This window comes from Sus scrofa, chromosome 11 (assembly GCF_054392235.1).
Source record: "Sus scrofa isolate SSC_HxYL_T2T_F1_AM1 chromosome 11, Sscrofa_HxYL_maternal_Yorkshire_Landrace_v2.0, whole genome shotgun sequence".
In the NCBI taxonomy this organism is placed as follows: domain Eukaryota; kingdom Metazoa; phylum Chordata; class Mammalia; order Artiodactyla; family Suidae; genus Sus; species Sus scrofa.
In genome coordinates this window covers 56125865-56150084 of record NC_139393.1, presented here as the reverse complement: position 1 = coordinate 56150084, position 24220 = coordinate 56125865, and the positions used below count along the sequence as shown (strand labels likewise).

The 24220-nt window shown below is 41.2% G+C and overlaps 1 protein-coding gene across 3 annotated transcripts; it reads right to left on the bottom strand.

The window, feature by feature from the left end:
• Positions 1-521: 521 nt before the first annotated feature.
• CLN5 (CLN5 intracellular trafficking protein) lies at positions 522-24179 on the bottom strand. Of its 3 annotated transcripts, none has more exons than XM_084981998.1 (4): positions 23937-24179; positions 11094-11259; positions 9685-9910; positions 522-979 (listed from the first exon to the last, which is right to left on the bottom strand). In XM_084981998.1, exons 1-4 carry the CDS (start codon positions 24101-24103, stop codon positions 810-812), a joined length of 729 nt encoding a protein of 242 aa, XP_084838124.1. In that variant the 5' UTR covers positions 24104-24179; the 3' UTR covers positions 522-809. The 3 variants fall into 3 exon arrangements, 2 of the variants coding, with proteins under 2 accessions (XP_084838124.1, XP_005668529.2); XM_005668472.3 differs by lacking the exon at positions 522-979 and adding an exon at positions 1618-3862; XR_014819645.1 differs by lacking the exon at positions 522-979 and adding an exon at positions 3328-6825 and having other exon boundaries at positions 9555-9910.
• Positions 24180-24220: the final 41 nt, after the last annotated feature.

Below are 24220 nucleotides of genomic sequence, written 5' to 3'. Positions count from 1 at the left end.
TATATGATTAACATATATTTTAAAGAGGGGAGAGAAGATGTGGTAGGTTTGAGGATCAGGAGGCTATTTGGACAGTAAAGGATAAATATGAGGAAGATGCTGGAAACAAACTTTGGTCAACTCATTTGCTGCGAGTAGGGAAAAGCACGTGTGTGGTTTTGAAACATTGCTCTTTCTATAACATACCAATAACTTCTTAAATAAAAATAAGATCATCATCTTAAAGGAACCATAGTCCCAGAGAATTCATTAAGTACCACCAAAGCAGATTATAAAACTGGATGAAACTTGCGAAGTTTTTTTTTTCTCTAATTTCTAATGATCCAGTAGTGATTGAGGGTTCTAAGTATATAACATTTAATAATCATTTTCGCCTTTTGACTATATTCCTGTGCCTACAAAATATGACACTTGTGGGTATACTTACCTAATATGGAGCCAGAATTAATGAATGAGGATGTACTTACTCTAAAGCCCTAATATAATTCAAACTTTAATAAGATGGTTTCTCTTAGAGGAAATTTTATACATTTATACATTTATTGAACAGAAAAACAGAAATCACATTTAAACTATAAAGTAGTTCAAAGGGAAACAAACTTGAACTGGCAAATTCCTGCCTGGCCCATGTTTTGGTTTCCCAGCTACCATTTTTAAAAGTTTGTTCCCGAATCTTCTCTACTTCAAAGCCCTACTTCATCTTCTAAGTACAGATAAAAGGTTGGATAAATTCTTAAGAAGTACTTACTGGAGTTCCCTTCATGGCTCTATGGTTAATGAACCCGATTAGGATCCTTGAGGATGCAGGTTCAATTCCTGGTCTCGCTCAGTGGATTAAGGATCCGGCTTTGCCGTGAGCTGTGGTGTAGGTCATATACTCGGTTCAGATCCTGCGTTGCTGTGACTCTGATGTAGGCTGGCAGCTGTAGCTCCGATTCGACCCCTAGCCTGGGAACCTCCATATGCTGTGAGTGTGGCCCTTAAAAAGAAAAAAAAAAAAAGAAGTACTTACTTATTTGAATACTGTACACTCTGTTATAGTCACCCGAGTCTAGGTACTTGCAAAGGATTTTCATTTATTAATGTTCTTAGGAACAGTGAAAAATCATGAATGCTTTTTAATATAACTACTAGAATCTTGCTTTAATATTCAAGTTTCATGTACAGATGTCCTCGTCTTCAATGTGGAACCAACTTCTGTGATTTACAGTTAACACAAACTTGTCACAGGAGTTTTTGTTTGTTACCCCAATGCAGTTCTGGAAATCCAAAATACTGTTTCCCCAGAGCAATTTTCCTAAGAATCTTGCTCCATTATAGCCACTAGATGGTGATAATGCAAAGGTCCAAGTTTTCTTGTGATACATTCTAAAGACAACCAGCAAGTCAGAGGCAACAGTGGTCAGAAATGTTTGGCACTATTAACATGAGTCGACAGGCTAAATGACGGGGTGAAAGCACGTTCTCCCTGTGCACACAAGACACCCTCTGTGTGGCAGGCATACTGGTGCAGTGCCTCTCAAGCTGTCTGGGTAAAATAGTGGATTTTTATTTTCAGATTGTGTTTTAGTGCCTGTAGTTTTGAAGAAGAAAATAAAAATAAACTCCTAGACAAAATAAAAGCAAAGACAAGGCACAAGCCCCAGTATTTTTTTATTAGATTCAACAGAAACAAAATTAGTCTCAAATTGCTTTAGAAGTACTTGTCTCCTCACAGACCAGTAACATAAGGTATTCGTAACATGTGGTCCAGGCACTGGTCTGAGGACCACAAAACTCTGAGCAGCGCTGAAACGCCTACATGATAATGCATCCCATTCAGTCAGCAGAACCCGACAAAATGTGGCTCCGTTCCCACTAGCTTTTAGCTGGGTAGCTGAGGAAAGGCTGCACAATCTATCTAAGCCTCAGTTCACTCATTTGAATCAGGTAAGTAAGGTCTATGCTTAGGCCTTTTTTGAGAGTTCAATGATAAAGTACTCGCCTCTTAGGAAGCACCCAAATGTGGGTAGAAACAGTAGAAGTGGTACATGTACATATTAAATACAGGCTTTTTCCTCTGATCTCCGCATCATCATTTTACTGACTGGTATTTTTTTCATGAAACAATGCGTTGAGGTGATCAGTAAACACTCGACCTTGAAGCCTTGTTTGATGGTCTGAACAGAAGCACAGCTACTTAGAAATCCTCAGTAAGAACGTGCCCTCTCTCTAGGAAGTGTACTCTCTCCCACTGTGGGCAGCTCGAGTGGGCGTCAGGAGGACTGCGTGAAGCAGTGGAGGAGGACGGGGCGCCCGTTCAGCCAGACGTATCTGCAGTCACCTACTTCCACGTCCCGTCTAAAGAGCTGCAGCGGCACTGTCCGCCCGCTCAAAGTCTAGGTCATCATTACAAAACCAGGGAGGGTTGGCACATAAACCACCTTAGGCAAGATCAAAACTGGCAGTTTTTTTCTTTGATTAATCACTGTTACCATTTATTGTGACATTATGAGGCCAAACTACAATGGCTTCAATCTTTACAACAATCCTAACAGGTGAGTCATTTTCGAGATAAGAACTAGGCTAAGGTTCAGAAATGTTAAGTTGCTTAAATCACAACATGCCAGTTACCAGCTAGGTCTAAAATGCTAGCCAGAAACCTATACTCTTTATCACTGTATTCACCACATCTGGCAGCATAACCACTCCAGCTATGATGTCCAAACTACTCTTTAAGGATACATTCCTGCTGTATAGCACTGGGAACTATATGTAGTCACTTATGATGGAGAATAATGTGAGAAAAAATGTACTCGGATGTGTGACTGGGTCACTTTGCTGTACAGTAGAAAAGTGACAAAACCCTATAAGCCAGCTATAATGGAAAAAATAAAAGTCACTTAAAAAAGTGTACAGAACAAAATTAAACTATTAGACCTGGTGCCAAAATTTACAAAGCCTGTAAAGTCAACTAAAACTACCAAAAAGTACCAAAATAAGAAAGCGTAACTACCATACCGGAAAAAAGTAGCTCCCACCATGAAAATGTCACTGATAGTAATTTAAAAGCCCTGGAACACCCTATCTATAATTTTAAATTGAGTCCAAACATCTTATATACCCGGTATGAACTATAATGCTCCATAATAACAAAGGCTGAAGATTGAAATCAAGAATCAAGATCACCTAATGGACTCACTTTGGCCAAAACAGAAGAGTTTTAAGCTTCCTTCCAAAAAAAATTCCTGAGAGGTTATTATGTGGTAACTCTGCCCATGTGTATTTTACCTCTCTGCCTCAAAGAAGAGAGGCCTAAGAAATCCACACATGTAAAACCACTCCATGGTAGAAAAAAAGCAGTAAAGGTTTTATAAACCAAAGTATGTTTTGTTTCTTTGAGGTAAAGGGATTTCTTCGTATGTTATTTTAATAAAAGGAAATTTCATAGGTAAAAACCAGTATTCAAAATTATAAAACAAATAAAACTGTCTATGTATAATCACTGCATCAAAAATTTGCAAGAGACTCAACAGAAACTCTTTGGTTGACAAATGTGGTTTAAAAGGGTAATAAAATCTTTTTATGGCTAAAGCAAGAGTCTTGTTTCCTGTTGGCCCAAAAACAGATGTTTCATTTCCCAAATAAGTAGGTTCTCCACTGTAAAGAAATATTCTTGTATAGTTGGTTTCTGTCTTCTTGAATTCGGCCCCAAGTTCAGCCAACTTCTCGTATGTCCTTAATACAAATTTGGAACAGTCGTAGGATTCAAACCATGTCTCTGCCCCCTTTTCTGGGCTGGCTTGAACAGTCCATGTCTCATAATAAATCCCTGTTTCATTGTCCTGTTTTACCCACTGTGCCATTTTGTTAAACATGTTTCCTAGTTGAAAAAACAAAAAACACTATATGAACATCAAAGCTAATCATGTTCGAGTGATATGTTCTAACCAGATTAAGGCCATGAGTACATGAATAAATCATAGCTTCTGAATTTCCAAACCTGCATCTCACAATAGGAATCCAAGTTGAGCCAATTTTTTTTCCATTTTTCAAGGCCCAAAGTATTTCTGAACTGTAAACACTGGATATGATAGGAGTATAAAGAGAAGTCTTACATACTAATTGTATAATCATTTAAGTTATAGTCAAAAGCTAAGTTATGCAGAAACCCTCTTTCTCTACCCCACTCAACAAATCTTGGATTTAGAGGCAACAGAGAAAAGGAAGCATGGGGAAAACTGGAAGAGGGAAGAGTGAATGGGGCAAAGACAGTGTCAGAAAACCTAGGAGAGCGAAACACGAAGCTTTTCTGGGCAGAGCATGATCTGCGCACAGTATGACAGCTGCCCGAGGACAGCTACTTGAGAAGGCGGCACCAAAACCCATCCACCTTGAGTATCTGGTGCTTCCCTTTGCTCCCTGTACCTGAACTACTTCTGTTCTACTTACAACCTTCTTACCTACCACACAAATTCTTCCAGTGAACTAAGCTGGAAATGCTTTTGGCCAAGTTCAGGGATTATACAGACTGCAGGACAGACAACACTCTCTCCCACCACCTTGTTCCAGACCAGAGGAACCTCTCCAAATGTTACCACTACTCTTCATGGTCACGACCTCATCTGGGCCTGAAAGAATTGGTCCCAGCATTTCACTTTGTCACTGTATTTGAGTCTTTCTTAGTTTACTCCACCTTGAGTCCATAAAATCAATACTTCGAGTCCTACAGAATGAATAGAATGGCTACCTTTATCAATTGTATGGTATTAAAATTGTGGAATAATGTAAATCCTGTTTTCTTAGTGTTCTTCAACTTTGAAAAGCCACTGCAGTAATGAAGAGCTAAGACTGCTTCGGAGACACCTGCAATCAATCAATCTTAAAAGGAGGCAAGACTATAAAATGCAAAAAAGTCTTTTCAGCAAGTGGTGCTGGGAAAACTGGAGAGCAGCATGTAAATCAATGAAACAAGAACATACTCTCATACCATACACAAAAATAAACTCAAAAGGCTTAAAGAGGCGTTCCCGTGTGGCGCAGCAGAAACCAATCCAACTAGGAATCATGAGGTTGTGGGTTCGATCCCTGGCCTCACTCAGTGGGTTAAGGATCTGGTGTTGCCATGAGCTGTAGTGTAGGCTGCAGATGCGGCTCAGATCTGGCATTGCTGTGGCTGTGGTGTAGGCCAGCAGCTGTAGCTCTGATTCGACCCCTAGTATGGAAACCTCCATATGCCACGAATGCGGGCCTAAAAAGCAAAGAAAGAAAAAAAGCTTAAAGACTTAAACACAAGACATGATACCATAACAGTCCTAGAAGACAACATAGGCAAAACATTCTCTGACATCAACTGTAGAAATGTTTTCTTAGGTCAGTCTCCCAAGGCAATAGAAATACAAACAAAAATAAACCAATGGGACCTAATCAAACTTACAAGTTTTGCACAGCACAGAAAACCATAAAAAACCAAAAAGACGAAGTTGTCGTTGTGGCTCAGTGGGTTAAGGATCCGACGTTGTCTCTGTGAGGATGTGGGTTTGATCCCTAGCCTGGTTCAGTGGGTTTTAAGGATCTGGCGATGCCAGAAGCTTTGGCGTAGGTTGCAGATGTGGTTTGGGTCTGTTGTTGCTGTAGCTGTGACACAGGCCAGCAGCTGCAGTTCCAATTTGATCCCTGGCCTGGGAACTTCCATGTGCTGCAGGTGCAGCCATAAAACAAAACACCCCAAAAAGACAACCTATGAAATGGGAGAAAATAGTTGGAAACAATGCAACTGACAAGGGCTTAATCTCCAAAATATACAAACAACCACTACAACTCAACAACAACAAAAAATAAACAACCCTATCAAATAAATAGGCAGAAGATCTAAATAGACATTTCTCCACAGAAGACATATGGATGGTCAGTAGGTACAAGAAAAAATGGTTTATATCACTTATTATTAGAGAAATGCAAATCAAAACTACAATGAGATACCACCACACACCAGTCACAATGGCCATCATTTATAAGTTCCCAAATAACAAATGCTGGAAAGGGTGAAGAGAAAAGGGAACCCTCCTGCACTGTTGGTGGGAAGGTAAACTGGTACAACCACTATGGAAAAGAGTATGGGGGTTCCTCGGAAAACTAAATATAGAACTACCATATGATCCAGCAATCCCACCCTGGGCATATATCCAGATAAAACTACAATTCAAAAAGATAAATGCACCCCTATGTTCAATGCAACACTATTCACAATAGCCAAGACACAGAAACAACATAAATGTCCACAGACAGACGACGGGATTAAGAAGATGTGGTACATATATAAAATGGAATACTACTCATCCATAGAAAGAATGAAATAATGCCATTTGCAGCAAGGTGGATGCAACTAGAGATTCTCATACTGAGAGAAATAAGTCAGAAAAAGACAAATACCATATGGTATCATTTCTATGTAGAATCTAAAATATGGTACAAACAATCCTATCTACAAAAACACAGTAGATTACAGACATGGAGAGCAGACTTGTGGTTACCAGTGGGAAGAAGGGAGGGAGTAGGATGGACAGGGAGTTTGGGGTTGGTAGATGCAAACTATTACACTTAGAACGGATAAACAATGGGGTCCTACCATCCAGCACAGAGTACTATGTCCAGGCTCTTGGAATAGATCATAATGGAAGATACTATGAAAAAAAGAATGTACATATATGTGCGACTGGGTCACCATGCTGTATAGCAGAAATTGGCAGACCATTGTAAATCAACTATACTTTAGTAAAAATAAATAAATTTTATTTTACCTTTGTCTTTTTAGGGCCACACTCACGGCACATGGAGGTTCCCAGGCTAGCGGTCTCATCGGAGCTGCAGCTGCCAGCCTATGCCAGAGCCACAGCAACGCAGGATCCAAGCCACGTCTGCAACCTACACCACAGCTCATGGCAATGCCAGATCCTTAACCCACTGAGCGAGGCCAGGGATTGAACCTGCAACCTCAGGGTTCCTAGTCAGATTCGTGCCACGACAGGAACTCCAAAAATAAATAAATTTTAAAAAGAATGCTTTGAAACACATTCCATGATGTGAAAAAAAGGCCAGTGAAGAGGATTAATCAATCACAAGGCAGATGGATAACTTAAAAGATTTAAGTGCTAGCATATGACCAACTTTTTTACAGAATATAATGATCATTTGTTCATATGATCCTATTTGATGTAGAAGGAAGAATTTACAGATAATGAGGTAGTTGGAAGCAGAGACAGGAGAGAAATGAACTGGCCTGGAATGAAAGAACATTTATTACAGCACTGTTAAAAGAAAAATGGACTTTTATATTGTTCAGATGGTTTGGGACACACTGATTAGAAAACAGGAAGAAAGATTAGAAAAAAGCATGATGTACAGTTAAAAGAGTCTCAGATTACATTTAGAAGACATCAATTCTACAAATCAAAACCACAAAGAGATAGGACCTCACACCCATCAGAATGGTTATTATTGAAAAGACAACAAATAACAAGTGTTGGTGAGGATATGGAGAAAAGAGAACCCTCATGCACTGTTGGTGGGAATGTAAACTGGTGCAGCCACTATGGAAAACAGTACAGTGGTTCCTCAAAAAATTAAAAACATAACTATCATAGGATCCAGCAACTCCACTTCTGAGTATTTACCTGAAGAAAACAATGCAATGCAACGTACACAGCACCATTATTTACAACACCTAAGATACAGAAGCAACCTAGGAATGCATCCATTGATAGACGAATGGGTAAAGAAGATGTGGTGTGTACACACGCACACACACATACACACACGCAGGAATATTACTCAGTCATAAACAAGAATGAACTCTTGTCATTTGTGACAACACGAATGGACCTAGAGGATATTATGTTTAGTGAATAATTCAGAAAGAGAAAGACAAATTACTGGATGATTTCATACAGTATATAGAATCGAAAAATAAAACAAATGAACAAACAAAATAAAATAAAACAGACCTATAGAGAGCAAACTGGTGATCATCAGAGGGGAGCAGAGTGGGTGCAGGTGGGAGAAAGAGGTGAAGGGAATCAAGAGATATAAACTTCCAGTTAAAAAATAATTAAGTCACAGGTTTTTAATGCAAAGCACAGGGAAATGTAATACTGTAATAACTTGGAATGGTGACAGAAGGTTACTAGACTTAAGGTGATAAGTTCCTAATGTATATAAATATTGAAGGTTGTATGCCTGACACTAACACAATATAGTATGTCAATTATACTTCAAGTTAAAAAAAAAAAGGAAAAAAAATTTAAAATAAAAAAGACACCAATTCTATCCAATTCTATTCCTGGTTCTACATTCAGCTCTGCAACCTTAAGAGAAGGTAAGTCACACAACCTGGCTGAGCCTCAATTCCTCATGGGTAAACGGAAGAAGAGTAACTCATTCTCCCGCTGAACTGTGAGATCACATCCTCAGAAATGCTCTGTAAAGAGCGGCATGAGTGGAAAGCATGCTAATTTCTTCATGGATTATGATCAAGGGGCCTCCAATGCGTAAGATCATATATGTTTTGGGAAGCAATGTGGTGAAGTGGTCGACTGGGAGTCTGGGGTTTATAGATGCAAACTATATATAGCACTTGGAGTAGATAAGCAATGAGATCCTGCTGTACGGCACAGGGAATTATTATCTAGTCCCTCAGGATGGAACATGATGGAGGAAAATGTGAGAAAAAGAGTGTGTGTGTACATATATATGTATGTCTGCCTGGGTCACTTTGCTGTACAGCAGAAAACAAACAAACACTGTAAACCAACTATAATGGAAAAAATTAAAATCATCAAAAAATAAATAAATAAATAAATAAAATGGTCAGTAGGGCCTGACTGCCAGGGTTGGAGTCCCACTTCACGTAGTTGTGTGACTTTTACCTCACTGTGCCTTGGTTTCCCCATCTGTAAAATGGTGAAAATCATAATGACTATCTCAGGGGTTGGGGTGAGGATAAATGCTGTGATATTCATGTTCACGAAAGCACTCAGAACACTGCCAGGCCCACATGAGTGGTAGTTATGACTATTTCTTGATATAAAAACATTTTAATTCATTATCACTAAAAGCCTTTTTCCAGTTACAGTTAACAGGTCCTTTAATCAATTATTTTTTTAGGCATTTTAGGGATTTACTTCTACTACTTTATTTAGAAAGTCCAACTGTAGGAAGCTTTTGATCATTTATTTTTACTGTGAGAATAAGGAAGATAATCTAGAGATAAGGCGAAGTTTTGCCAAGAGTAACAGTTTGGGTGAAAGGTTAATGCTTCCACAGTGCATTTTATAAGGTGAGCTCTCAAGAGCAGAACTGGAGTTCCCGTTGTGGTTCAGCAGTAATGAACCTGACTAGCAACCATGAGAATGCAGGTTCCATCCCTGGCCTCGGTCAGCGGGCTAAGGATCCGGCGTTGCCATGAGCTGTGGTGTAGGTCACAACAACCTCTCAGATCCTGTGTTGCTGTGGCTGTGGCACAGGCCAGCAGCTGTTTCTCCAGTTTGACCCGTAGCCTGGGAACCTCCGTATGCCACAGGTGCAGCCCTAAAAAGCAAAAATAAATACATAAGTAATAGAACTTGGTAAACTGCCTCAGTGAAATTAATTTCTATCATTTGGCTATTGATGAAACCATCAAATACTGCCATATTTTTTGAAACTTACCTGATATGGTTGCAACTAGCACTAATGTCCCATTTTCTTTCCAGTGATTGTCATCAATTCCTTCAAAAAAGCAGGCAGCTCCTTGATTACACCAGAAAGGGGCATTCATTTCAGGTCGGAGATGGGGAAACGTGCAGTTTCCAAGTTGGAAAAGTTCATACCATTCCATGGTGTAGTTCTTGTCAGTTAAAGTGCTTCTGAATCCAATGGCATCATGCATAATTTTCTGTGTAAAGATCAGACATGTATAAAGCACTGGGGCAGTAACCACTGTTTCAGGAGCCAGACGGGAGAAAATGTGGCATCACAACGGCGTATCAAGTAGGGCGGCTGTTTGTCTTCCCCGTTGCTATTCTCATGCCTACTCTGTAGCTCCTCAAACTCCCGGCCTTCATCTGCTCTGGTTTTGGCCACTGCAGCTCATCTCAGATAGGAAGGATGAAGGCTATGTGAGCACAGTCAGAATTTCCTTACAGCTTATTATGAGTGCAAGAAGCCTCCATGCCACAGATTCAGGAAGGATCTCAGCACCTTGAGGTCACGAGAGGCTCGAATGGTGAGCTAACCAAGGAAAAGTATGTACAACAGGGACTGGAAAGTGATTCTTTCTTTTCTCTTTCTTTGCTTTTTTTTTTCCCTTTCATTCATTCTTTCTTCCCTTGTTTTAGCTTTTTGGGGCCGCACCCAAGGCACATGGAGGTTCCCGGGCTAGGGGTCTAATTGGAGCTGTAGCTGCCGGCTTACACCACAGGCACAGCAACACCAGATCCGAGCCATGTCTGCAACCTACTCCACAGCTCATATCAACACTGGATCCTTAACCCACTGAGCAAGGCTAGGGATCGAACCCTAGTTCATGGTTCCTAGTCGGATTTGTTCTGCTGTACCACTAAAGGAACCCCCCCTTCCTTCCTTCCTTTCTCTTTTCCTTCCTTCCCTCCATCCCTTCCTTCCTTCTTTCCTTCCTCCCTTTTTCCCTTCCTGCCTCCTCCCTTCCTTCCTTCCTAGAATTTAGGTATAGGAGTTGGGTTTGGATTCAGAATATTAAGAGGGAATAAAGCAATTGCATTGATTACTGTCATAAACACAAAATCTGGTGATTTTTTTTTCACCATCCATTTTAAATTTGTTAAGAGGAACACCAATAAACATGCTCTAAAATGAGCCCTCTGGAGTTCCCTGGTGGCCCAGTGAATTAAGGATTCAGCATTGTCACTGCTGTGGCTCAGGCTGCTGCTGTGGAGTGCATTTGATCCCTGGCCCCAGAACGTCCAAATATCAGAGGCATAGCCAAAAAAATAAATAAATAAATAAATAAAAATAAGCCTTCTAAATAGTGATTATTCCCAAGTCCACCTAATAATCAAATCACTTATCTAACCCGTTACAGGATCAAGATGCAGCCTTACCAAGTGTCCCAGGAGGTCTCCATATTTAAATTCCCACACTGGGGCTTGTAACCGGAAGACTTCAATGACGTCATCATCCTTCATTACTGGAATGGGGGAGCCCGTGGGACAGAAAGTGTATTTAGCTTGACAATATGGATCTGGTTCTGGACGGAAAGAAAAGCGTCTAAAAAAAAAAAAGAAAGAAATCATCAATGTAGATTATAGCAGGAATTTGGCTCTTCTTGCAGATTTTAGAATCCATTTTTTTTTTAATTTCACTGTCAATAACATTTTTAGAGAAAATATTCAAGGCTCAGCCCACAGTGCATAAATACACCTTTTATTTGTTATCCTGTGAACAAACTTCAATGATGTTTTTAATAGCAAATAATACATTAAAAGCACTTTGATAACTGCATCCTTCCCAGGTCCCTACTCCCACGGGGAGTATTCTGAAGACGGGGACCAGATCTGAAAATGTTTATACCTCCACATCTTATTTAGCAGATATATTTACTGAATGCAGGAATATTTTTCTTTTCTTTTTTTCTTTTGTCTTTTTAGGGCATATGGAGGTTTCCAGGCTGCTGGCCTATGACAGAGCCACAGCAATGCCACATCCGAGCCGCATCTGTGACCTACACCACAGCTCACGGCAACACCGGATCCTTAACCCACTGAGTGCGGCCAAGGATCGAACACGAAACCTCATGGTTCCTAGTCAGATTCATTTCCACTGCACCACGATGGTAACTCCAGGAATATTTTTCAAATGATATTTAACTTCCCACATAATCCATGTTAAGATTATTAAAAAATAATCAAAATTAAATAAAACATATTTTATATATATATTTTTTTATGGTCGCACCTGTGGCATATGCAAATTCCCAGGCTAGGGGCTGAAACAGAGCTGCAACTGCTGGCCTACACCACAGCCACAGCAACGCCAAATCCAAGGAGCCACACTTGTGACCTATGCCACATCCTGTGGCAACACCAGATCCTTAGTGCACTGAGCGAGGTCAGGGATCAAACCTGCATCCTCATAATATTAGTCAAGTTCTTAACACGCTGAACCACAGTAAGAACTCTATTAAGAATTAGCCACGGAGATGGCATTATGAAGGTGGAATAGAAGGAGTGGAGCTCAACTTCTCTCCTAAAAACAAAATTTACAACCAATGCTGTGCGATCTTCAACCAAATGGACCGGAAACTTTCAAAAAGATATCCTACTCCGGAAGACAAAGAGGAGGCCACATCAAGAGGTAGAAGGAGCGATTACGTGATATAAGCAACCCCATACCTCCCAGGTGGGAAGGCCCACAGACTGGAAAGTAACTGGTTCACAGAGGTTCACCTACAGAAGTGAGAGTTCTAAGACCCACATCAAACTCCTACCAGTGGGGATCTGGCACTGGGAGAAAGAGCCCCCAGAGCATCTGGCATTGAAGGCCAGTGGGGCTTGTGTGCAGGAGTTCCACAGGACTGGGGGAAATGGAGACCCCGTTTTTAAAAGGTACACACAGACTTTCATGTGCACTGGGTCTCAGGGGAGAGCAAAGTCTCCATAGGAATCTGGGTCAAACCTGACTGAGGTTCTTGGAGAACCTCCCGGGAAAACAGGGGTGAATGTGGCTTGTTGTGGAGGAAACTTTTTTGAAACTTACCTGATATGGTTGCAACTAGCACTAATGTCCCATTTTCTGTCATAAACACAAAACCTGATGATTTTTTGGAAGCAAAGCTCTCAGGAGTATTCATCAGCATGTCTTTCTCTGGAGGTGGCTATTTTTGGAAAATCTGGTCCCAACTGTCAGTCTGTGCTGAGAAGCCCCAGGGCAAACAACAATCCAGGTGGATCACAGCCCCACCCATCAGTAAACAGGCTGCCTAAAGACCCCCCAGGCACACAGCTACCTCTAATCTCACCCAGAGAAAAAGCCCCACCCATCAGAGGGATGGGAATCAGCTCCACCTACAAGTGGGCAGGCATCAGTTCCTCCCAGCAGGAAGCCTGCAGCAAGCACCCCCCCCCACCCCTTACCAACTTCGGCCACAAGGGGGCCAGACACCAGAAGTAAGAAAGGCTACAACTCTATTATCTGTAAAAAGGTCACCACACCAAAAACCTATAAAAATGAAAATACAGAGAACTATAACGTAGATGAGAGAGAAAGAAAAAACCCAGAAAAATAGCCAAGTGATTAGGAGATTCTCAGCCTCCTGAGACTTTAGATTGTTGATGCTGAAGATGATGCAAGACATTGGAAATAAACTGGAGGCAAAGATGGAAAATTTACAGGAAACACTGAGCAAAGAGATACAAGACATAAAACATAAACAAGAAGAGATGCAAAATACAATAACTGAAATAAAAAAATTCACTAGAAGCAGCAAAGAGCAGAATACAGGAGGCAGAAGAAGGAAGAAGCGAGGTGGAGGACAGATTAGTGGAAATCACAGATGCGGAACAGAAAAAAGATTGAAAACAAATGAAAGAGAGTCTCAGAGAACTCTGGGACAATGTTAAATGCATCAACAACCATATTATAGGGGTGCCAGAAGGAGAAGAGAGAGAGAAGGGGACAGTAAAAATATTCCAAGAGATAATAGCTGAAAACTTCCCTAACATGGGAAAAGAACTACTCACTCAAATCCAGAAAGCACAAGTACCATATAAAATAAACCCAAAGAGGAATACACCGAGACACATGTTAATCAAACTGACCAAAATTAAAGACAAAGAGAAAATCTTGAAAGCAGCTAGGGTAAAGAAACAAATAACATACACGGGAACCCCGATAAGGTTATTGGCAGAAACTCTGCAGGCCAGAAGGGAGTGGCATGATATACTCATCGTGATAAAAGGAAAAAACCTCCAACCAAGATTACTTTTCCCAGCGGGCTCTCATTCTGATTTGAAGGAGACATCAAAACCTTCACAGATAAGCAAAAGCTAAGAGAATTCAGCAATACTAAACCAGCTTTACAACAAATAATAAAGGAACTTCTCTAGGCAGAAAAGAAAAGGGCTTGACAGAAACAAAAATACCACAGATGACAAGGCTAACCAATAAAGGTATATATACAGTAAAGACACAAAACCATCCATGTACAATTATGCCACCAAAATCAGAAATCGTGAGAAGAGGAGGGTACAAATGCAGGACACTGGAGATGCACTTGCAATTAAGAGCACACAACTTAAAACAATCTCTTATACATATAGACTCTTATATCAAAACTTCAGAATAACTGCAAACCAAAAATCTACAATTGATACACAAACAAATAAGAAAAATCAACACAAATACAACACTAAAGATAATCAATGAACCACAAGAGGAGAGAACAAGAGAAGGGAAGAAAAAAGAGCAACAAAAATAAATTCAAAACAATTAATAAAGTGGCAATAAGAACATACATATATCAATAATTACCTCAAATATTAATGGACTAAATGCCCCAGCCAAAAGACACAGACTGGCTGAATGAATACAAAAGCAATACCCATATATATGCTGTCTTCAAGGGACCCACTTCACTTCTACGGACACATACAAATTGAACATGTGAGGATGGAAGAAAATATTCCATGCAAATGGGAATCAAAAGAAAGCTGGAATAGCAATATTCGTATCAGACAAAATAGACTTTAAAAATGAAGAATATTTTAAGGGACAAGGAAGGTCACTACATAATGATCAAAGGATCAATCCGAGAAGATGTAAAAATTTTAAATACCTATGCACCCAACACAGGTTCACCACAATATATAAGGCAACTGCTAACAACCTTAAAAGGATGAACTGACAATAACACAATCATAGTGAGGGAATTTAACACCCCACTTACCGCAATGGACAGATCATCCAGACAGAAAATTAATAAGGAAACATAGGCCCTGAATGAAGCATTAGACCAGATGGACTTAATAGATATTTATAAGACATTCCATCCAAAAGCAACAGAATACACATGCTTCTCAAGTGCGCATGGAATGTTCTCTAAGATTGATCACATCCTGGGCTACAAATCAAATCTCGGTAACTTTAAGACAATTGAAATCATATCAAGCATCTTCTCTGATCACAATGCTACATGACTTGAAATCAACAACAAGAAAAAAACTGCAAAAAACACAAACACGTGGAGACTCAACAACATTGTACTAAACAACCAATGGATCACTGAAAAATCAAAGAGGAAATTAAAAAATACCTAGAAGCAAATGACAACAAAGATATGACACTCCAAAACCTATGGGATACAGCCAAAAATGTTCTAAGAGGAAAGTTTAGAGCAATACAAGCCCACATCAGGAAACAAGAAAAAGCTCAAATAAACAAGCTAACTTTACATCTAAAGCAGCTCGAGAGAGAAGAACAGACAAGATATAAAGTTAGAGAAGGAAAGAAATCATAAAGATCAGAGCAGAAATCAATGAAATAGAAACAAAGAAAACTATAGAAAAGGTCAATGAAACGAAAAGGTGGCTCTTTGAAAAGATCAACGAAATTGATAAACCCTTAGCCACACTCATCAAGCAAAAAAGAGAGAGGACTCAAATCAATAAAATTAGAAATGCAAAAGGAGAAGTAACAACACACATCACAGAAATACAAAGGATCATAAGAAACTACTATATGCAACTATACACCAATAAAACGGAAAACCTAGAAGAAATGGACAAATTCTTAGAAAAGCACAATCTTCCAAGACTAAACCAAGATGAAATAGAAAAGATGAATGGACCAATCACAAGAACTAAAATTGAAACTGTGACTGAAAAACTTCCAACAAACATAAGTCTAGGACCAGATGGCTTCACAGGAGAATTCTATCAAACATTTAGAGAAGAGATAACACCTATCCTTATGAAACTATTCCAAAAAATTGCAGAGGAAGGGACACTCCCAAACTCATTCTATGAGGCCACCATCACCCTGATACCAAAACCAGACAAAGATACCACAAAAAAAGAAAACTACGGGCCAATTTCACTGACAAACATAGATGCAAAAATCCTCAACAAATACTAGCAAACCACATCCAACAATACATTCAAAGGACTGTAGATCATGATCAAGTGGGATTTATCCCAGAGATGCAAGGATTCCTCAATATCTGCAAATCAATCAGTGTGATACACCACATTAACAAACTGAAGAATAAAAATCATATGATCCTCTCAATAGATGCGGAGAAAGCCTTTGACAAAATCCAACACCCATTTCTGATAAAAACCCTTCAGAAAGTGGGCATAGAGGGAAACTACCTCAACATAATAAAGGCCATATATGACAAACCCACAGCTGACTTCATTCTCAATGGTGAAAAGCTGAAACAATTCCCACTGAAATCAGGAATAAGACAAGGATGTCCTCTCTCACCACTACTATTCAACATAGTTTTCGAAGTCCTAGCCACAGCAATCAGAGAAGTAGGAGAGGTTAAAAAAAAAAAAATCTAAATTGGAAAGGAAGAAGTAAAACTATCCCTATTTGCAGATGATATGATACTGTACCTAGAGAATCCTAAAGACTCAACCAGAAAACTGTTAGAGATCATCAATGAATTTGGCAAAGTTGCAGGATACAAAATTAATACACAGAAATTGACTGCATTTCTATATACTAAAAATGAAAGATCAGAAAGGGAGATTAGGGAAGCAATCCCATTTACCATCGCATCCAAAATAATAAAATACCTAGGAGTAAACCTACCTAAAGTGACAAAAGACCTGTACTCTGAAAACTATAAGACACTGATAAAAGAAATCAAAGATGACAGAAATAGATGGAAAGACATACCATGCTCTTGGATTGGAAGAGTCACTATTATCAAAATGATGTTACTACCCAAGGCAATCTACAGATTCAATGCAATCCCTATCAAATTACCAAGGACATTTTTCACAGAACTTGAACAAAATATTTCAAAGTTTGGAAGCACAAAAGACCCAGAATAGCCAAAAACATCCTGAAAAAGAAAAATGGAGCTGGAGGAATCAGGCTCCCAGACATCAGACTATATATACTACAAAGTAACAGTCATCAAAACTGTATGGTACTGGCACAAAGACAGAAATATAGATCAGTGAAACAGGATAGAAATCCCAGAATTAAAACCACACACCTACAGCCAACTCATCTATAACAAAGAGAGAAGAATATACAATGGAGGAAAGACAGCCTGTTCAATAAATGGTGTTGGGAAAACTGGACAGCCACATGTAAAATAAATTAGAATACTTCCTAACATCATACACAAAAATAAAATAAAAATGCATTAAAGACCTAGATATAAGACCAGACACTATTAAACTCTTTGAGGAAAACAAAGTCCACTCTCTGACATAAACCACAGCAACATCTTCTCAGACCCACCTCCTAGAGTAATGACAATAAAAACAAAAATAAACAAATGGGACCTATTTCTGCACAGCAAAGGAAACCTTAAACAAGATGAAAAGACAACCCATAGAATGGGAGAAAATCTTTGCAAATAAATCAACTGATACAGGATTAATCTCCAAAATTTTACACTTTCTACAGCTCAATACCAAAAAACAACCCCATTAAAAAATGGGCAGAAGATCTAAACAGACAATTCTCCAAAGAAGACATACAGATGGCCAAAAAACACATGAAAAGATGTTCAACATCACTCATTATTAGAGAAATGCAAATCAAAACCACGATGAGGTACCACCTTACACCAGCCAGAATGGCCATCATCCAAAAGTCTACAAACAATCAGTGCTGGAGAGGGTGTGGAGAAAAAGGAACCCTAGTACACTCTTGGTGGGACTGTAAATTGGTGCAACCACTGTGGAAAACAGTATGGAGATGCCTCAGAAAACTAAAAATAGAACTACCATTGGATCCAGCAATCCCACTCCTGGGCATTTATCCAGAGAAAACCATGACTCAAAAAGACACATGTACTCCAGTGTTCACTGCAGCACTATATACAATAGCCAAGACATGGAAACAACCTAAATGTCCCTTGACAGAGGAGTGGATCAAGAAGAGGTGGTACATATACACAATGGAATATTACTCAGCCATTAAAAGGAATGAAATACAGCATTTTTAGCAACAAGGATGGACCTAGAAATTATCGTGCTAAATGAAGTCAGTCAGACAATGAGACACCAACATCAAATGCTTTCACTGACATGTGGAATCTGAAAAAAGGACAGACTGAACTTCTTTACAGAACGGACTCATAGACTTTGAAAAACTTATGGTTTCCAAAGGAGACATTTTGGGGGGTGGAGGGATGTGCTGGGTGTGTGGGATGGAAATCCTATAAAACTGGATTGTGATGATCATTGTACAACTATAAATGCAATAAATTCATTAAGCAATAAAAAAAGGGATATAAAAAAACAAAACAGGTGGTGCTGGACCATTTGGATATGCATATGAATAAAAAAAGGAAGATGCGGTATATATACACAACGGAATACTACTCAGCCATAAAAAAGAACAAAATAATGCCATTTGCAGCAACATGGATGGAACTAGAGACTCTCATCCTGAGTGAAGTCAGTCAGAATGGGAAAGACAAATACCATATGATATCACTTATATCTGGAATCTAATATACGGCACTAAATGAACCTTTCCACAGAAAAGAAAATCATGCACCTGGAGAATAGATTTGTGGTTACCAAGGGGGAAGGGAAGGGAGTGGGAGGGACTGGGAGCTTGGGGTAAATGGAGAATGCTGCCTTTGGGATGGATTAGCAATGGGATCCTGCTGTATAGCACTGGGGACTCTGTCTAGTCAACTATGATGGAACATGTAATGTGAGAAAAAAGAATATATAGAACATGCAATGTGAGAAAAAAGAATGTATACATGTAAGTGTAACTGGGCCACTATGCTATACAGTAGAAAAAATATATATATATAAATAAAAGATTTAAAAAAAGAAAAAAAGAAAAAAAAAGAATTAGCCAACATCTCCTTCAACCAGTATGTATGTATGTATTTTTAGGGCTGCACTTGCGGGGTTCCCAGGCCAGGGGCTGAATCAGAGCTGTAGACACTGGCCTACGCCACAGCCACAGCAATGCCAGATCCGGGACTTGTTTGTGACCTACACCACAGCTCACAGGAACGCTGGATCCTTAACCCACTGAATGAAGCCAGGGATCAAATCTGCATCCTCATGGATCCTAGTCAGATTCGTTTCTGCTGCGCCACGATAGGAACTCCATTGAGGATCTACTACTATAGCGGAAGGAGGGAAACAAAACTTAACATATTGCTCCCTTCCTCAAGGAGCTCTGGGGTGGAAGTTGAGGGGGGGGTCTGGCAAAACATTACATAAGCAGTGAAGTACAGTGTGGTAAGTACTAAACCAAAGGAATATACAAAATCCTGGGGGCACAAACCAGACAGAAACCATTTGTACCTGATGTGGGATGTGTGGGGGTGAGACGTGTAAGCAGAAAGGTTAGGGAGTTCCTGGAGAAAGAGAACCAGGAATGGTTTTCTTGACCGAAGAGAATCTATTTTAGCCTAAGCATTTTGTGATCTAAGCCTGCCTACAATGCTTAGAACAGGGTCTCAGTAATTAATGACTTTAAGCAAACAAAGGAAGGCAGAACACAGAAAAGGCCATCAAACAACAGTGCAGTGATAGAGCAGAGTCCTAGTTCCTTCAGCTCTTTGAGTCGTGCAGAACCTAAGGCCCTGGAGGATGAAATGGTGATGTTGACTCTCCTGACTTTAATCAGCTAAAGCTTGGACTCTCTGGACCTTTGTGCAGGCTCAAGCCCTTCATGAATATGCATGTACCCTTAGCTTAAAACTTCCCCAGTTTTGCTGTTCCAGGAGATACTGCTTTGGGAAAGCTTCCCGGTGGTGGTCTCCTTAGTTGCTGCAAGTAACAACTTCGTTCTCCTGCGCTTTGGCCTGGTTGTATCATTGGGTTCCACACCCACCAAGAGGTGAACCCAGTTTTTGGGTAACAGAAGCGCAAAGAAAGAGGTGAAGACCTGGCCTAGGTTTTTTAAATACTTTAGCAAGTTAGTACAGAAAAGGAGAGAAAACACTAAATATTTTAAGACAAGCATGGCATGCTAGAAGTGTCTCAAGTACGTAAAGAAGACTAGAATTCAGGCTTCAAGGCAGGACTGTCATCCTGCCCTAATGGCCTAATTTAGGCGCGCCTTGGAGAGAGTGTGGGTTTGATTCCTGACCACTGTAATAAATGGAATAACCTTAGAAAAAAAAGTCACATGAATTTTGTAGTTTCCCAATGCATATAAAAGTTATGTTGACACTGCACTGTGGCCTATTAAGTGTTCAGTATTATTACATCTAAAAAAACAATGTACATATCTTAATTTAAATACACTTGGGAGTTCCCGTTGTGGTTCAGTGGAAACGAATCTGACTAGCATCCATGAGGGCGCATGTCCAATCCCTGGCTTAACTCAGTGGGTCAAGGAGCTGGCGTTGCCATGAGCTGTGGTGTAGGTTGCAGACGCGGCCCTCACCTGGTGTGGCTGTGGCTCTGGTGTAAGGCCGGCAGCTGCAGCTCCATTTCAGCCCCTAGCCTGGGAACCTCCATATGCCATGGGTGCAGCCTTAAAAGGACAAAAAAAAAAAAAAAAAAGTTTTACTGCTAAAAAATGCTAACCATCACCTGACAACACAGGGTTGCCACACATTTTCAGTCTGTAAAAAATGCAGAATTTGAGAAGCGCAATAAAATGAGGTGTGCCTGGTAATGTGAAGGGCACCCAGCCGTTGAAGTCCCACAACTGGAAAGGGCTGAGCCTGGCACAGGGCTTCAGGGGTCTCAAGCAGCAGATGTGACAGAACTGAATTTGTTCTGAAATAAACCTTATTTTATGAATTAGAAGAGGGAGGGGAGAGAGGCTGAGAGGTCAGTAAGGTGGTCAGGGCAATAATGCAACAAGAGAAGAAGGGGCCTGAGGCCATGGCAATAGGACCGGGGGACTACGGTGAATTCAGGTGAGCAGCACCATGCCACGGCACCTCCCACATTTGGCACTGGGAGTGATGGATGGAAGAGAGAAAGAAGCTGCCTCTGTCTTCTCAGAGTCCTAGATCCCTAAGGCTCCTAGCCAGATCTACTGTTTTATAGTCCTAACACGAGGACAAAAATGTCTATTTTAAGAAGGTAACAAAATCTGGGTTTAGACAAAAATATTAACAACCCTCCTAAAAGTTTAAGAGAACTGGATCTACCTGTTTTATAGGTGCTTACCTGGTCTAAACAAGTAACTATATATAGGTTTCACCTGCCCACAGCAAACTATTTTACATCAAAGGTAATTTCAAAAGTATATACACACACAAAAAAACTTTACGTAAAAATAAAACTTGTATGTTACGTCAAAGGTAATTTCAAAAGTATATATGTATATATATACACACACACATACACACCCACACACAAAAACACATATACATATACATCTAAACAAATAAGTAACTATATATAGGTTTCACCTGCCCACAGCAAAATCTATTTTACGTCAAAGGTAATTTCAAAAGTATATATATGAGAAATAGCAACAATAACAACAACAACAACAACAAAAAAGACAAAAGACAAAAAAAAAAGAAAAAAAAAAAAAAGGAGTTCCCGTCGTGGCGCAGTGGTTAACGAATCCGACTAGGAACCATGAGGTCGTGGGTTCGGTCCCTGCCCTTGCTCAGTGGGTTGGCGATCCGGCGTTGCCATGAGCTGTGGTGTAGGTTGCAGATGCGGCTCGGATCCCGCGTTGCTGTGGCTCTGGCGTAGGCCGGTGGCTGCAGCTCCGATTCGACCCCTAGCCTGGGAACCTCCATATGCCACGGGAGCGGCCCAAGAAATAGCAACAATAACAACAACAACAACAACAACAAAGACAAAAGACAAAAAAAAAAAAAAAAAAAAAAAGTATATATATGTATATACATACACACACATACATGTGCCACGTCTTTGGCATGCAGGAGTTCCCTGGCCAGGGATTGAACCCTTGCCACAGCAACGACAATGCTGGATCCTTAACCCAATGAGCCACCAAGGAATGCCTCTAAAGTATGACATAAGTGTGAACTTAAAGTTAAAATTTTATTATGGGGATTAGATGAAGGCACTATTTAATACTTGAAAATTTAAAGAAACACAAGAAGTCATAGTCAATACTCTGCCCTTAAATCAAGTAGTTTTGGATTTCCAGTCTCTTCCTTGTTTTATTAAGTTTTACTTTTTCCTTAACATTTCATTAACATTTTCAAGAAAAGCAGGTTCAAGGAGTTCCCACCGTGGCACAGCGGAAACGAATCTGATTAGGAACCATGAGGTGGCGGGTTCGGATCCCTGGCCTCGCTCAGTGGGTTAAGGATCCAGCACTGCCATAAGCTGTGGTGTAGGTCGCAGAAGCGGCCTGGATCCCACGTGGCTGTGGTGTAGGCCAGCAGCTGTAACTTCGATTCGACCCCTAGCTTGGGAACCTCCGTATGCCTCGGGTGTGACCCTGAAAAGCCAAAAAAGGGGAAAAAATAATAAAAAATAAAGAAAAAGAAAGAAAAGCAGCTTCAAACTCAAAATTTCTCTTGGAGTTCCCATCGTGGCGCAGTGGTTAACGAATCCGACTAGGAACCATGAGGTTGCGGGTTCGGTCCCTGCCCTTGCTCAGTGGGTTAACGATCCGGCGTTGCCGTGAGCTGTGGTGTAGGTTGCAGACGCGGCTCGGATCCCGCGTTGCTGTGGCTCTGGCGTAGGCCGGTGGCTACAGCTCCGATTCAACCCCTAGCCTGGGAACCTCCATATGCCGCGGGAGCGGCCCAAGAAATAGCAACAACAACAACAAAAAAGACAAAAGACAAAAAAAAAAAATTTCTCTTTACACGTGTATCAAGGAAAACAAAGCACTGCAAGCTATTCAGTGAGCAGAAGACACTAATTTTGTATCCAGAATTGACAACAGCTGCCATTGACGAGATTTAATCTCCTCAACAAACCTGAAGTTATTTCTAACTTTCTGACTCAGACCTGTGGGCACAGAGATACTGAGTAACTTTCCCAAGGTCACACAGCTAGTGATGGTGGAGACTGACTTGATTCGCAGTGGTCAGAGTCCAGAACTCGCTCGCGACGACTAGGTTATCCTGCCTCCCAACTCACTATTTTGTCATCCAAAATAGTTGTGCGCTTTCAAAAGCTGCTGGCCTTTCCCCCGCCTGAGGTTGACACCAGGCTTTCGTTTTCTCTGTTTAGCCATCTCCGACAATACTCTTCTGGATCAAAGGCTCATATGTGCTTCATATGCCCTCTCTGTCCTCAGCTTATGACCAACGTCCTATCTCCAGGCTGAGGACAGTGGACAAACGAGGTCACCAACCGAGCGGGCGAGGGGATTCCCGAGACACCAGACTTTTCGTGCAAAAAAACGGGAAGTCCCAGCCAAACACAGACCAGCTGCGTAAGGTGGAAAGTGAGCATGCAAATGTTATGCAGTCAAGATAACTAATGAGTGCAAGACATAGCAATAACTGCGTTACTAAATGTCTCTCCAAATTATTCAGAGTCAGTTATTTGTGTCCGAAAGTCAGACCGCGAAATAACATTACTCCCCTTGTCTTTCACGATTCGGGACACTCAGAGCCTAGGTCTTCTGGTAACCGGCTCAAAGGTCCCGGGAGGAGAGGAGCCCCCAGGGCGCCGCGCAACCAGCAGCCGCGACTCGGGATTTCTCCACCTTCAGGGTGGCCGGGCGCTGCCCTGCACAACCGCGTGACTGGACCCAGAGCCACACAGCCACACCCCCACCTACACCCAGCCCGCCGCGCGCGCGCCCGCCCGCGCACTCACTTGTAGGGCACCGGCCACCGGCGCAGGGAGCGGCTGCCTGCTGTCGCTGCCACCGCGGCCACCAGCCAGAGCAGGGCCGTGCCCCAGCTCCAAGGCGCGCGCCCCAGGGCTACGCCCGCGCACCGCCGCACCCCGGCCCCGGGGCCGGTGCTCGTGGCGGGCACCATGAAGAGGCTTCGGCTGCTTCCGGTGCCTCCCGAACCGGGCGACGGCGGAGGGCAGGCGAGCTGAGCATGCGCAGGCGGCGGGGCCGCTCGCGGCCCCGCCCTCTGCGCCCGGCGTCC